The 14,206-nt window shown below is 35.2% G+C and overlaps 1 protein-coding gene across 9 annotated transcripts in view; it reads left to right on the forward strand.

Annotated features, from left to right (window-relative positions):
• MGAT4A (alpha-1,3-mannosyl-glycoprotein 4-beta-N-acetylglucosaminyltransferase A) overlaps positions 1-14,206 on the forward strand; it is an 87,134-nt gene that overhangs the window by 54,082 nt on the left and 18,846 nt on the right. For all 9 annotated transcript variants that reach the window (XM_074354456.1, XM_074354459.1, XM_074354461.1 and 6 more), the window contains 4 exons: positions 1,407-1,540; positions 8,798-8,844; positions 10,479-10,592; positions 12,016-12,091. In XM_074354456.1, coding sequence (XP_074210557.1) covers positions 1,407-1,540; positions 8,798-8,844; positions 10,479-10,592; positions 12,016-12,091 — 371 coding nt within the window. The remainder of the gene's footprint in view (positions 1-1,406; positions 1,541-8,797; positions 8,845-10,478; positions 10,593-12,015; positions 12,092-14,206) is intronic.

Genomic DNA, 14,206 nt, shown 5'->3' on the forward strand with positions numbered 1-14,206 from the left:
TAAAACTTACTGTGAAACACAGTCCTTCTGTAATATAATACACGTGTTCCTAAAAAATTACTGTGCTGTGGAAAACTGTGTGATAAAAGGAGAAAAATGGGGTTAGGGTCACAACACTCAAAAACTTTGTCAGTTATCCCTTTAAAAAGAGACAAGAACCTAATAGAAACAGTAGCACAATTTTGTACATGTTAAATCATTGAGAAATGCCTAAATACTACAATGGATATGGTGCTCTACCTTGAAAAAGACTTGAGGTTTGCTTGCAAAAAGTGGGCTTCAGAAGGACTGGAGCTTGGAAGCTTTTTGTGAAGTGGTACCAGATGGGTTATTTGAAATCTGGTGGGAAGTTGTCACACCAGATGTGGACAGGTATGATTCATAGGGTGCAGGGAACTGCAGCAGCGGGTAAATGTTGGACACGTGTGCATTTTGAGTATTTCTAAACAGCTTGGTTCCATTTTCTGAACTCAGTTCAAATGGGTACAGTTTTCTGTGTTCACCTAGTGAGTGTCTGTCCCAGAGGAGAAATTGCATATAAGCAAATGTGAAATCTATGTTATGCTCAAATGATTCTCTAATATATTAATCGTGTAGGAACAATTTGCATTTCAAGACATGCATTATAGTAGAACTGACTGTAGTTTTAGACTTAAAAAAAAGGTGCATAAATAGTACACAGTTTCCATATACCTCACCCAGTTTCCATAAATGTTCACATCTTATGTAGCTATAGGACAGTGATCAAAACCAGGAAATTAATGTTGATGCTGCCCTGGTAACCTTGGACCTTATTCAGATGTTGTTGTTGTTGTTGCTGTTATTATTATTCTGTTCCAAGATCCAACTCAGGGTCCCATATTTCACATAATTGTCATGTCTGCTTAGTCTTCTGCAGTCTGGGACAGTTCCTCATTCTTTCCTTGCCTTTCCTGATCTTTGTGGCCTGTCCCCCTCATTTGAATTTGTCTGACATTTCTTCATGGTTAGATTGAGACTTTGAGAAGGAAACCACAGAAGCAATGTTATGTCCTCTTCAGTGCACCTTATACATGACATGTGAGATATTAATTTTTAAGATGTATCTAGTGTTTCTTAGTTTTAGCTGTATAATAAAATCTGTTGTTTACACTTTGCAGTATTTGTTTATAACATACGGCTTAATGACTCATTTTTATCATTTCTTTGACATTTCTTTTCTAATGGATAAGCCACGTGGAAAAGAATTACTGTATTATAGGTATGCCTCATATCCTTTGATTATTTTTCTTTCTGAAACATGGAATATTTTGATCCACCATTTATTTCTATCAATTTGAGAGGGTATGATACTTTTGAAATGGTGATTTTGCCGTCTTGTCTTTGCAAAGTCTTTTTATATGATTACTATCATTCTTTTGTTTCAGTTTCAATAGTGATGGGAATTCCCACAGTGAAAAGAGAAGTTAAATCTTACCTCATAGAAACTCTTCATTCTCTTATTGATAATCTGTATCCTGAAGAGAAGTTGGACTGTGTTATCGTAGTCTTCATAGGCGAGGTAATTATTTAATTGTTGCTTTTTTTTTTTTACCACATATAATCTATGAGAGTTGAAATCATATTTTGACTGTGCATTTATAAACCTTTTTTTTTTAAATAAAATGCGATGGGTGAAAGTTAGGTGATATATTCCATCTGATAGTTAAATGTGAGTCTAACTTGTCATGTTTGCTTTAACTTCTCTCCTGCAGTTGCAATCCAGGAATGGTCATCTGTTGTCAATAGGATAATATCATATACATAGATCTTTAAGAACAGTGAGTCCCCATTCTTGTTCTAGAACCTGAATTTGGAGATTCGCACTGGTGTTCCTTGGTAGTTCTGAAACCTGAGGAAGGTTTGGCCCAGACTGGGGTTCTATTTTATCTTTAGTCTCCCCACCCCTTCTCTGTACTCCCAAGATGTAGCCACATTATTACTGAAAAAGTCAAAATATCATGAGAATGAGAAATACTATATTTCTTGTATTTTAATCTTGTCGAAAGATTTTGGGAAGGGATAAGTCTTGAGCTAGGGGTTCTTTTTTTTTTTTTTTTTTTTGGTAAATAATGAGGAACAAGCACCCTGGAGTAAATACTTCCTTGATTATTATGTAGAATTCGGGATATGAGAGGATTTAGAATCTCAAATGGTTCTGACCCACTGAGTCCCAACTTTTCAGTGTTTCCTGTCTCTTTTTAAATGAAAATGTCCTTATGCTTTCTTTAACATAAAGTAAACGTGTATACATTGTTTAAAACAATTATAGAAAAGGTATATTGAAAAATTACCTATAATTCCTCCATGTAGATAAAACTACTGTTGATATTCTGAAATACAAATATCTTAAGAAATTTTTTTCTATGGCTTGTGTACGTATATATAAATGGAATTGTTCCATATATTTCTTAATATCATGGACATTTTTCTATGCTAAAAAGAATAGCTATCATAGTATCATTGTTGCGGCTACAAAATATTACACTGTATGGTTTTAACATAATTTATTTAATTTCTGATTGCCAAACTGATTTACACTGTTTCCACATTTTTGCTATTCTTTTCAACACTGCATGGAACACTACTGTAAATAAATTGCTGTGCGCTTGTATAGTTGCTGGCGTGAGATGTGGAATTGCTGGATGGAGTCCACATACGTTAAATGTTCACACGTGAGCAGGATGCCCTGCAGAAGTTGAGCCAGTTAAAATCCCTCTCCCAGGAGTCTGTGAGAGAGCTTGGTTCCCTGTCCCATGCTATGTGAGATGATATTAGCCTTTACATCTTTTTTGGCCAGTTTGATGGGTAAAAAATAATACGTTGCTTTTATTTAATTTGGACTTCTTTACTGAATGGAATTAGATGTTGGTGTATCTGTATTTTGGCCATTTGTATTTATAAGTAGTTTTATAGTCTTTGCTCTTTTTTTTTTATAATTTTTGATTTGTAAGACATTTTTATGTATGAGAGGAATTAACTCTTTGACATATTTTGTTCAGTTTGTCTTTCTCTTGAACTTTGTTTATGATGTTTTCTGTCTTTTATAGAAATTTTACACTTACAGTCAAATTTGTCAATTACATATTGTTTATCAGTAGAAATTGGTACAAACTCTTTGGAAAGCAATTTGGCAGTATCTGCTAAAATGTAAAGTTTACTTTGTGATCCAGCATTCTGCTTCTAAAAATTGATCCAGTAGAAACATTTGCAAGTATGTAAATATAGTCAAGCACATCACACATTTGTACAGCTCCTAATGTGCACTGAAGAAATGGATAGAGAAAATGGTCTTGTGGAATAGACTCTAAACTATTAGTAGCAGATATCGTGAGAGTTGAGATTATGGGGAGATACTTTCTATTCCAGACAGTTTTATAAAATTAGAATCGCGTATTTTTATCAGAAAAAATCCTTAAAAGTTAAAAACTGCAAAATAAAAAACTGTATGTATTTGAAAAACAGGATTCAGCCTATAGACAGAGATTAGTGTCTGTGAATTTTCAAGACCCTCTTACTGGAGCCATTTCTCTGATAACATGATCACACTGGGTTTGGAGTCACAGGACCTGTGTTCACGGTCTGGATTCTCCCACTTGAGTGGGTCGTTTTTTCTTTCAGCCTAAGTTTCTTCAACTCTAAAATGAGGACAATGCCATTGAGCTTTCTGAGCATAACACTGTTTCAGGAGATCACACTTGGAGAGATGCTATAAACTGAAAATGCAGCTTAAGTGTCCGCAGTGTTCTCAGCTCGGAAGACTCCTCTCCTGAACTGCAGTGTTCATATATGTGTCTACATATGATCTCTCTGATTTTCCCTCCTTCCTTGCCTCCCTCCCTGCTTCCCTCCCCTTCCCCTGCCCTCTACCCCCCACCCCCCTCCATGGTCTTTAGGTATATAAAATCAAGTCTTTAATTTTAAGAAAGAACTTTTGAATGGTATTTTTTATGATGAAAATTTTAAGACATACAACAAAATTGAAAGCATTTTAATAGTGAATACCTGTATATATACCACCTAGATTCTACTCATCTAATAGATTTAGTATTTTTGTTCATCACATCTCTCTATCCATCATTAATCCATTTTACTTGTGTATCTTCTTTTGTAAAATGTCTTGAAAACTTTGCCCATAAAAAAGAAATTGTGTGGTGGTGGCTTGAGTTTTTCAGAGTTCTCTGTATGCTGGATACCATTCGTTTGTCAAATCTGTGTTTTGTAACTATCTGTGGAAGTTTATTCATGCTTTCACATCATCTTGGTGAAGAGCTGTTTTTAATTTTGATGAAGTCTAATATATCAACGCTTTCTTTTATGACTCGTGTTCTCCATTACCTGAGAAACCTGTACTTTCTCCCAAATTGTAAAGATTTTCTTCTCTGAAAACTTGATGTGTTAACTTGTACATTAGGTCTATGATCTATCTTGAGTTAATTTTTTGGTGGTATTAAAGTTCGCTGCTTTGTATATATGGATGTTACTTACTGCACTACCAGTTACTGAAACACTTTCCTTTCCTGTTGGATTGCTGTGGTACTTTTTTTGAAAATCCAGTGATCATCTAAATGTGGATTTGTTTTGTTTTTTTTTCCTCTTCTGTTCCATTGATTTGTGGGCTGATTGATCCTTATACAGATTCCTCACCATCTTGATTACCATAGCTTTGAATGAAGTATTGAAGTCAGGCAGGATTAAGTCCTCCAATTTTGATTTTGTTCTTTTCAGGATTGCTTTAGATATTTTGGGTCCTCTGCATTTCCATTCATATTTTAGAACCATCACAATTGGTTTTTTTTTTTCTTTTAAATTGATGAGGGTATCTTTGGTCACAATTTATTATCTGTTTTGTGGCTATCAGTGTAGTTTTTTGTTTTTGTTCATAGGTTTTGTTGAATCTCTACCCTTTTTCTTACATTTTTGGATAGTTACTGTGCTGGTTCCTTTTTAAATGAATCATCATTGAAGGAAATGGCCTTTTTTTGTTTGTTTGTCTCTAAGCTGCTGGTTTACAGGAGGAGGAGTAACAGAGTAGCGTTCCAGACTAATTACTTTTTTGATCAAAGACGTGTCTTTGTCGCTGCTGCAGAGGGTGGCTGCTTCCTGCAAATGTAGCAAATCTGCACAATTCTTCATATTACTTCTGGTGTTTGGAACCAAACTGGTTTCCTTTTGAGCTTGAGAATTTTGGTTATTAATACTGGTCTTACTGAAAATGGGGTTTGCAGTTTTTGTTTTTGTTTCTCATTGATGATTGTGTCTCGGTGAACATTGTATAAGCGGTTTAGTCTTTTCTGGTTAGACACTTGAGTGTGCTTTCTTTCAGCCTGGGGTTATTATATTACCTGAGTGCTTTGGAACTTTTTTCTACTCCAGAGCACCTGAGGAGTACAGTAGCCTCCCAAATGGTAGCCCTCTCTATAGTGATATTTTCTTAAACTCTCATAATTACCTGTTCTGTTCTGTTCTGTTCTATTCTATAAATATTCTTTCACTCACTGAACAAGTATTTATTGAAGTACTAAGGTGAGGAAAGTACTGGAGGAAAGTAAAAATCTTTAGAGGGTGTAGCTCAAGTATAAAGCATATGCTTAGCATGCATGAGGTCCTGGGTTCAATCCCCAGTCCCTCCATTAAAAAAAAACTAATAAATATTTAAATAGACCTAATGACCTCCCCCCTTTCCCCAAAAAATCTTTAAAAGAATCTGTTAGATACTAGACTATGCCCTTAACTTGTAGTCTGGCATTACACAGAAATATTTTTTTTCTATAGTTGTGTCTTTTTTTTTTTTTTTTTTGAAAAAATATTTCGTATATATGCACATGGCTAAAGAGCCCAACAATTCCACAAGGTCTGTGCGAAACAGCAGCCTTCTGTCTTCATTCTTCCTACCCCCACTCCGTTTCCGTTTCTTTCTCTTCCCCATTTCCTCCCCCTCTGAGGTCAGCTCCATCTGGCTGGCCATCAGGTAAAACAGGAAAAAACCTCCCGGTGATGCTATTCAGTTGATTATCATTTTTTGATTTTTTCAAAGAATCGACCTTTACTTTCATCACGTCTCTATTTTTCTGTTTTAGTAATTTCCACTCTTCACTGTTTCCTTCCCTCTGTTTACTCCTAGTTTGGTTTACTCTTCTTTTTCTAGAATTTTTTTTTTTAGGTGAATGCTTGGATTATTAGTTAGAGACCTTCTTTTCTAATATGGGCAACTTAAAGCTATAAATTTCCCTTTAAGTACCACTCCAGCTGCTTCCCATAAATGTTGATATGTCAAGTTTAACTTTTCATTCAGATCAAAATCCTTTCTAAATTCCCTTGTGATTTACTTCTTATACTCATGCTTTATTTAGAAATGTATTGTTTAATTTTTACCTGTTTGTGTGCTTCCCAAGTCTCCTCCTCTTCTTTGATTTCCGATTCAACTCCAACTGTAGTCAGAGAACAGACTTTGCATGATTCCAGACCTTTTTAAATTCACCAGTATGTGTTTATGGGCTCGTACCTGGTCTGTCCTGGACAAGGTTCCACGTGTACTCAAAAGAGATGGATTCTGCTCTTGTCGAGGGGAGTGTCTGTGGATGTCTGTTAGGTCAGGCTTGGTGATAGTGTTGTTCAAGGCTTCTGTAGACTAATCAGCAGATTATCTGTCTGGTTGTCATTTGTTTCTATTCCTGATTTTAAATTACAGATTACTGTCTTGATGCTTCAGTATTATTTTGGGCTTATAATTTTTTAGCAGCTAGAACATTTAAAAATGTTCACTTACGCATTGGTTATAAATCACACAAATGCTGATCAGGAAGAAATTTTGTGAAACAGCAAAGAGAGGCCTGTGTGGCTGGAGCAGGAAAGGTGAGGGGTTCAGGAGCAGGAGGTAGGCAGAGAAGGAACGGGTTGGGCCAGATCACTTAGGACACTTCAGGCCATTGCAAGAACTTTACTTTAGCCCTAAGCCAGGGGACTGGCAAAGGTTTTTTTGTTTTTTTGTGAAGGGCCACACGACAAATATTTTAGGCTTTGCAGGCCTGTCGCAGCTGTTCAACTCTGCTTTTGTAGTTCCCAAAACAGCCAGAAACAATATGTAAATGAAAGGGTGGGGTTGTGTTCTAATAAAATTTTACTTTATGAAAATAGGGGGTGGGTCTGTTTTGCAAACTGCTGATCTAATGAAGATGGAAAGCCGTTCGATGGTTTCCAGTGGAGAAGACGCTTGACTTACTTTTTTTTTTTCTTTTAAGGCACTTTAAAACACTTTATTTTGAAATAATTTTAGGTTTGCAGAAAAGTTGTAAAAATAATGCAGAGTATTCCCTTCACTCCCCTTGCTCTAGTGTTACCAACTTCTGTAGCCGTAATAAAATGATCAAAACCCAGGAAATTAACATTATTGTAATACTGTTAGCAAAGCCGTAGACATTATTCAGAGTCCCCGTTTTTCCACCTGAAGCCGCTTTTCTGTTCCAGCGTACAGCCCAGAACACCACATCGCATTTAGTTGTTCTTATGGCTTCGTTTCCTCCTATCCAGGGCAGTTCCTCGGTTTCTTGTGTGTTTCATGAGACTTTTCATGAGCATTAGTTGGTTATCTTGTAGAATGTCACAGTTTGTTGATGTTTTCTCATGATCAGATTGCATTTACATACTTTTGGCAAGAATAACAGATCTTATCTTTTAAAAGGATCATTACCTTCTGATGAGTGGGAAGATGTGTTGGGGTTTATGAAAGGAAAGCACTGAGGGTTTTGAGCTGTGTGCTCACTATATCCACAGAGTTCTTTGTGAAGAGTTTGAAGGATATGGTCTGAGGAAGCTGTCTCACATTCTTAAGTCTTGAAATTTTACAATAAAAATAGAAATTACTTTCAATTAGTGGAAATTAAGATACTTTTCCAGAAAAGCTCTTCTAAAACAACTTTTTATTATTCACTAGTTTTGTCATTTCCAGGGTGAAGCTTTATCTTTCTTGATTTGTTTTATTGTCCTCCAGTATTAAGTGTTTTAGCAGTCTTTATAACATAGATTGTATTAGGTATATTATTGAATCCTTTTAAGAGTTGAGCATTTTACTATAAGCTAATACTGTGTTTAAAATCGATACAGAATATTGGCTCTTCACTTGTATATAATTTAAAAGTAACAACCCTGATAAATGGTTATTTCTGACTGTGGTTAAAGTGCTCTTGACTTGGGTTTTCATTATAAGCCTAATAAGTAATAATAACAATACAGAATAATAACACAGCTTTTTATTATGTAATTTTAGCATTTAATGTCATAATCTCTAAGGTATTGTTTCCTCCCACCTTTTTATTATTATTATTATTAATAGGACAGGAAACTGAGACTCTGCAGTGACTTGCTTTAGATTACACAGGCCAGTAGCTAGAGAGGCAAATCTTGAACCTGAGTTTTATGATTCCAAGTGGAAAAATCTTTCCCTATGTCATACAGCATCTGCCATTTGTGCATTACTTACAGTTTGGATATTTCAGAAAACGTAGAAGTAGTTTCTGTGCTCAGTTTTTTCTCCTGAATTGAACATAGACAATTGAAAACAATAAACAGTTATAAATCTGCTTCTGATAATAGTAAGTACTCAGTGATATAGAACAGTGCAATGAAGGAGAATACAGAAATGCAGATCTTGTAAGTTGTCTGAAAACCTAATGTTTTCAATGAATGTTTCAATCATTTATTTAATTTTGATTCAGAATTAAAAGTTAAATAAAAATATAAAAACATGAATGAAGGTACAATTTTTTTTCCTCTCTCCCAGACAGATATTGATTATGTACATGGTGTTGTAGCCAACCTAGAGAAAGAGTAAGTTTTTCTTAATTATGCAAATGAAAATCTTTTAGATGCTATGATCACTTGGCTTTTTGCTAAAAGAAAATATCTTCTTTTATAGTACATTTGTTTTTGGAGTTCGGTGTTCATTGGACCACCCATCACTGGTCTTATCCATTGTTATAAAGTATATGTGTGTATATCAGATTTTCCGGTGGAATACATTGGTGTATTTCATTATAGAAAAGACTTGAATGTCATACATGTGTAACACTATCAAACAACAGTCTTTAATTTTGAAGACAGTGAATGTAAAGAGAGTCACAGGAGATCACTTAAGTCTTTCACCCTCTGTTTACCAAGAAAAAATTTTTCTTTTGTCAGGGCAGATAGTCAGGTAGCAGCTTCAAGCCTCAATGCTAAGCTGTGTCTAAAAATCTGCAAAGATTTGTTAACAGTTTCTCATGAGCAGGGTGCATAGCAGGTAACAGGTGGAAGGCTTAGTAAGTTGCAGGTACCATTAGTTTTTATAATATTGCCTTTGCAGTTTTAATAGTGATATAAAAATTAGTCCTGATGGGGGTTTCTTCATTGAAATGTATCTGTTTTTTACCTCCCCCCCACCGCCAAAAGACAAATCTTCTACTTAAAAAAGGAAAGATATGAGAAGCAACAATTATTTGCCAACTCTAGTTTAAGATAATGTAGCTGTATCTTTCATCTATCAAGATGCTAAATCCAGAGATTTTAAAAAATCTATGCACAGTTCAGGATTACATTGTGCATTTGTTAGGCTTTTCCTCAAGTGCTCAGTGTCTTGGCAGCCTTTATACAAGTACAGATTAGTATAGAATCCTTAAATATAGGAACGAGGCAATAATTATTGGCCCCCTTTACACGACCACGCACACACATATGTGGGCTCATGCAGTGGTTCTGTTGATCCCCTTCATCCTCAGTGTGCAGAAAAACCAAGCCCAGAAAAAAAGTGCGGTTAAGCACCAGGAACGTTTGTACAAAGGCAGGTAGTTGCACAAGCATTTTGTAGAGATTTGCAAGAATGAAGTAAGGGAGAATGCAAATGTGAAACAAATTACATTCGAGTCAGTAAAGATTAATTTAAAAAACTTTAGAACAGAGTTTCTCAACATTGGCACAATCTCCAGGCATTTCTTCATGTACCCTCAGGGGACAAGATTGCCCCTAGCTGAAAATACTAGTTTAGAATGACATACAGTCTATCACCCGCAAGTAAGCCTTCCTGAAAATTGAAGAACTTGAATTTTTGCCTAAGTATATGTCTATCGATATATACACATACATTCATTCGTTTTTCTGTAATTCCTTATTTTCTGTGCCACCTTGATTTGATTTTTTTTTAATTCTGATACTTTTTAGGAATTTAATACCTGTAGTTTGCCTAGGATTTCTCTGATATTCTAAGGATATTCATATTTTACACGATTTTTAAGCATTTTTTTAAGCCTATGCTATTGGAAAAATCTGTATTTTCTGGCAAATAAAATCAATGATGAGCTGCTTCATTTAACCCATTGTGACTATAAGCATGTACCTAACTGATGTATTTTTATGTTAAACACAGTAATTTGATTGTTAAGGTAAATCCCACAGAACTTAAATAACTCAGCCAACTTTTTTCATGATAGATTTTCTAAAGAAATCAGTTCTGGCTTGGTGGAAATAATATCGCCCCCTGAAAGCTATTATCCTGACCTGACAAACTTAAAGGAGACATTTGGAGATTCTAAAGAAAGAGTGAGGTGAGCCTGTGGTGTTTAAAATCCCCCACCTTGATGAGTATAATGTATAATAAATGTTGTTCTTGTTTATCAAAGCCTAACACATGTTAGCATTGAGCTAATTATTACAGCTAATGGCTTTGTGGTTATTTTATTGGAAATTCTATGAAATTTCTGATGGGAAGTTGAATTTGGTAAACTTAATGATTTTTATAACTACTGCTTGGTGATGTTATAACTTTTCTTAAGAGCATGGTCAATATAACTTGAAAGTTGGTCTAGATTGAGATCTCATGTCTGTCTGCAACATAAGTGAGGACTGAGTGAATGAAAGTGATAAACAATAATATTCTGCAGAATTATACTGTAAAAATAGTCAATTGGATTAATTTATTTGTCTCTAAAACTCCAAAGTTGAAAGAATTAGAAACTTCCATTGTGTTGTTATTAAAAACAAAGTAATCTAAGGGACATTGGCTTCATTTTTGGATTTTTCTATAACCAGAAAAAAGGAAAAATAGTGTTTGGGAAGAGAGTCATTGTATTTCTTGAGTTATTAATTGGTCACAAAAACAGATATGTCCGTATCATTGGTAAATTGTCTCTCATGGTAAATTGTCTCTCAATAAATATAATTTTAGTTTTAAAAATTTAGGTTGAATTTGATAAAAAGCAAAGCAAAACAAAACCAAAAACCCTCTAGATAGACTCATTGAGAACAGCCTGTGAGGTATATTCTGGAGAAATTTACTAAATGATTCAAATCTTTTCTTTTTTCTTTTTAAACCAAGTTTTAGAGCCATTTCTCTTATTTAACATTGGTTAGTGTATTTCTGTAGGCTACCAAGAATTCACCGAAAGGGCTTAATATTGTAAATATTAATGTTTTGTGCTTTTTAAGCATTCAGTGCACATTTATTAATTTTTACCTGTATGGGAAACACTAGTACTGAAAAAAGGGTCTGTGGTCAAGAAAATGTGGAAAATATTGGATTAAAGACTTTTTTCCAACAAATATATTTATTGCTGAATGTTTCAATGCCTCTGTTACACTAATAAATCTCTAAAAGGGTGATAGGTGTCCTCCCCAAACTTACTTGACATTAGACTCCTGTTTTCCTCAGTATAGCTTAAGGATTAGTGTTTCTGAGAATACTTTTTTTTTAAAGCCTTCATTAGAGAAGAGTGAATTTCTCTTTCACTCCCTCCTAAGTGGGTGTGTCATGTATGTGTGTACACCTAACACATAGTATATACTTTGTGTATATGTATCACACAGAGTGTGTATGTATATATTATAAAATGTTACTTATTGTATACCATATATTGAGAACATGTAATTCTTATAAAATATTATTATATATTATAAGCTGTTGTACATTTATTCTTATCTTGCTAGATTTGAGTCTGGTTCCTAGCTTAATTTTGAAAATTTTTATTTCAGATGGAGAACAAAGCAGAACCTAGATTACTGCTTCCTAATGATGTATGCTCAGGAAAAGGGCACGTATTACATCCAGGTACGTGTGGTTTCTCCTTTAAGGTTTTTCACACTTTCAAAGAAAAAGTACTATCAAGGGTATATTTTCATTAAAATGAAGTTTCGAAAGTGTAAACCCTCTGAAGTGTATAAGACCACCAGAGTATATCGGAGAGCAGAGGGGTCTGTCAGATCGTTGAGAAAGCTGGCTCTGCGGCTCCCCGTGCTGTCTGAGCTCAAACACGAGGTTTCCACTTTCTGGTCCGATAGTGGACAGGTCACCCATCTCCTCCTTCCATTTCTCCCGTCGCTCCGTCTTCTCACTCATCCCCTCTCTCCCCACTGTTAACAAGAACTAAGATTTCACTATTTGGCAGACTTTAAAGGAGGATTTCCTTCTCATTTTCCTAGTGGTCTGACGGTAGGTAGTGTTTTGGTATGCTGCAGTACGTTTACATTTATATGAACATAACAAACCCGACATTTAGTTCTCATGGTCCAACTGTCCGCATTATGTCTTGTCCCACTTTTAATGACGCTAAGATCCCTTCAGTGGGTGTTGTGGTGTCAGCCTTATCTCTCCTTGATTAAACAGCTCCCAGCTGCTCTTCCCCCTGTGGTTTCAGCTTCCATTGCTTCTTTTCCCCCAGATGGCTTATTCCACTAGAGGTGCCGAGTGGTGATTCCCTACTTCTGTCATTTGTAATGATCTTATAAGTAGAGTTCTTCTGTAAAGGAGTCTCCCTTCCTAAGCATTTGGTTATCTTGAAAAGATAGTTCACAAAGGAAAGGAAGAATAAATGCTTGATTCTTTCTCTTTGTTAATTTCTAGGGAAGGGACAGACTGGGATTTCAGAATGTAGAATAGGTAAACAAGATTATACTGTGTAGCACAGGGAAATATATACAAGATCTTGTGGAAGCTCACGGAGGAAAAAATGTGACAATGAATATATGTATGTTCATGTATAACTGAAAAATTGTGCTCTACACTGGAATTTGGCACAACATTGTAAAATGACTGTAACTCAATAAAAAACATTAAGAAACAACAACAACAACAACAAAAACAACAAAACAAAAAGAAAAACACTTTCACTCAGATGATCAGAGGAAAAAAAAATTTCTAAAGTTGGTACCCTAGTGCTCTCCAGTGGTGGCCGTTTTGAAGTATCATTATGAACTCGTGGATTTTTAAAATATGTTCGATTTGCCTCATGCTCGCAATCATCATTCATATTGATGCGTGTATGGGCACATCATAAGCCGGGGTGGGGGAATCTCTTCAGATCTGCTCTTGTATTCCTTCCATGTTAGTCTGGTGATCTTTGACCGCTTCCTTGCTGACTGGCCCATCTTGCACATTTCCTATCCCTGATCTAGAATTGGCTATTCTCTAAGGAGCCCTGCTCATTTGAGAGGTACATGGTACTTAGAACCATGGTCTGGGTGCTTGAGGCGCTCATGGCTATCGTGGTGTCTTTGCTTCTAGGCGTTTCAAAAGGAAAAGAGCATTTTATTTTTCAGAGGAAGAAAAATCACATGTTTATATTGATACTCCCAATTCAAATGTAAGATTACCAGATTTTTACTTAACTTCTAGATTTTATGTATTTTCTTCTTACATTGAAAGTCTTGGCTTTTAGTAAAATTATCTGAATAACATAATTCTTTTATTCCATAGTAAACCTAAAATAGTTTCAAATAACAATACCAGCATCACTACTAATAATTAGACTACTAAATGCAGTTAAATCTTTTTTGTCCGTTTTCCCCCCTAAGAGTATATACATCTTGGTACAAATGTATAGTCAAAATTCTGTTTGAAAGTCACTCGACCAGGTTCTTTATCCTGTGTCACCATGCTGTCAAATTGATATGAAACTGGATTCCTTTGTTTCAATGTGTATTCAGTTTTTTTGTAATTTTTTTTCATTGTTGGTTATAAAAGAATAACATTTCCAAATCAAAACTGATATAAAACAAGATATATTTACAGAAGTCTGCCTTTCATCCCTGCCACCTTCCCGTGTTTCCTCCCTCCCCTATGGGTAACTATCGTAAGTGTTTAGTTTCTCCTTGTATGTTTTAAAGACTTAAGCAAAAGTGTAAATACAATAGTCCACCTCTTTCAGAGACTACATTTGTACACTGT

The sequence above is a fragment of the Camelus bactrianus genome, chromosome 28 (assembly GCF_048773025.1).
Source record: "Camelus bactrianus isolate YW-2024 breed Bactrian camel chromosome 28, ASM4877302v1, whole genome shotgun sequence".
NCBI lineage: Eukaryota > Metazoa > Chordata > Mammalia > Artiodactyla > Camelidae > Camelus > Camelus bactrianus.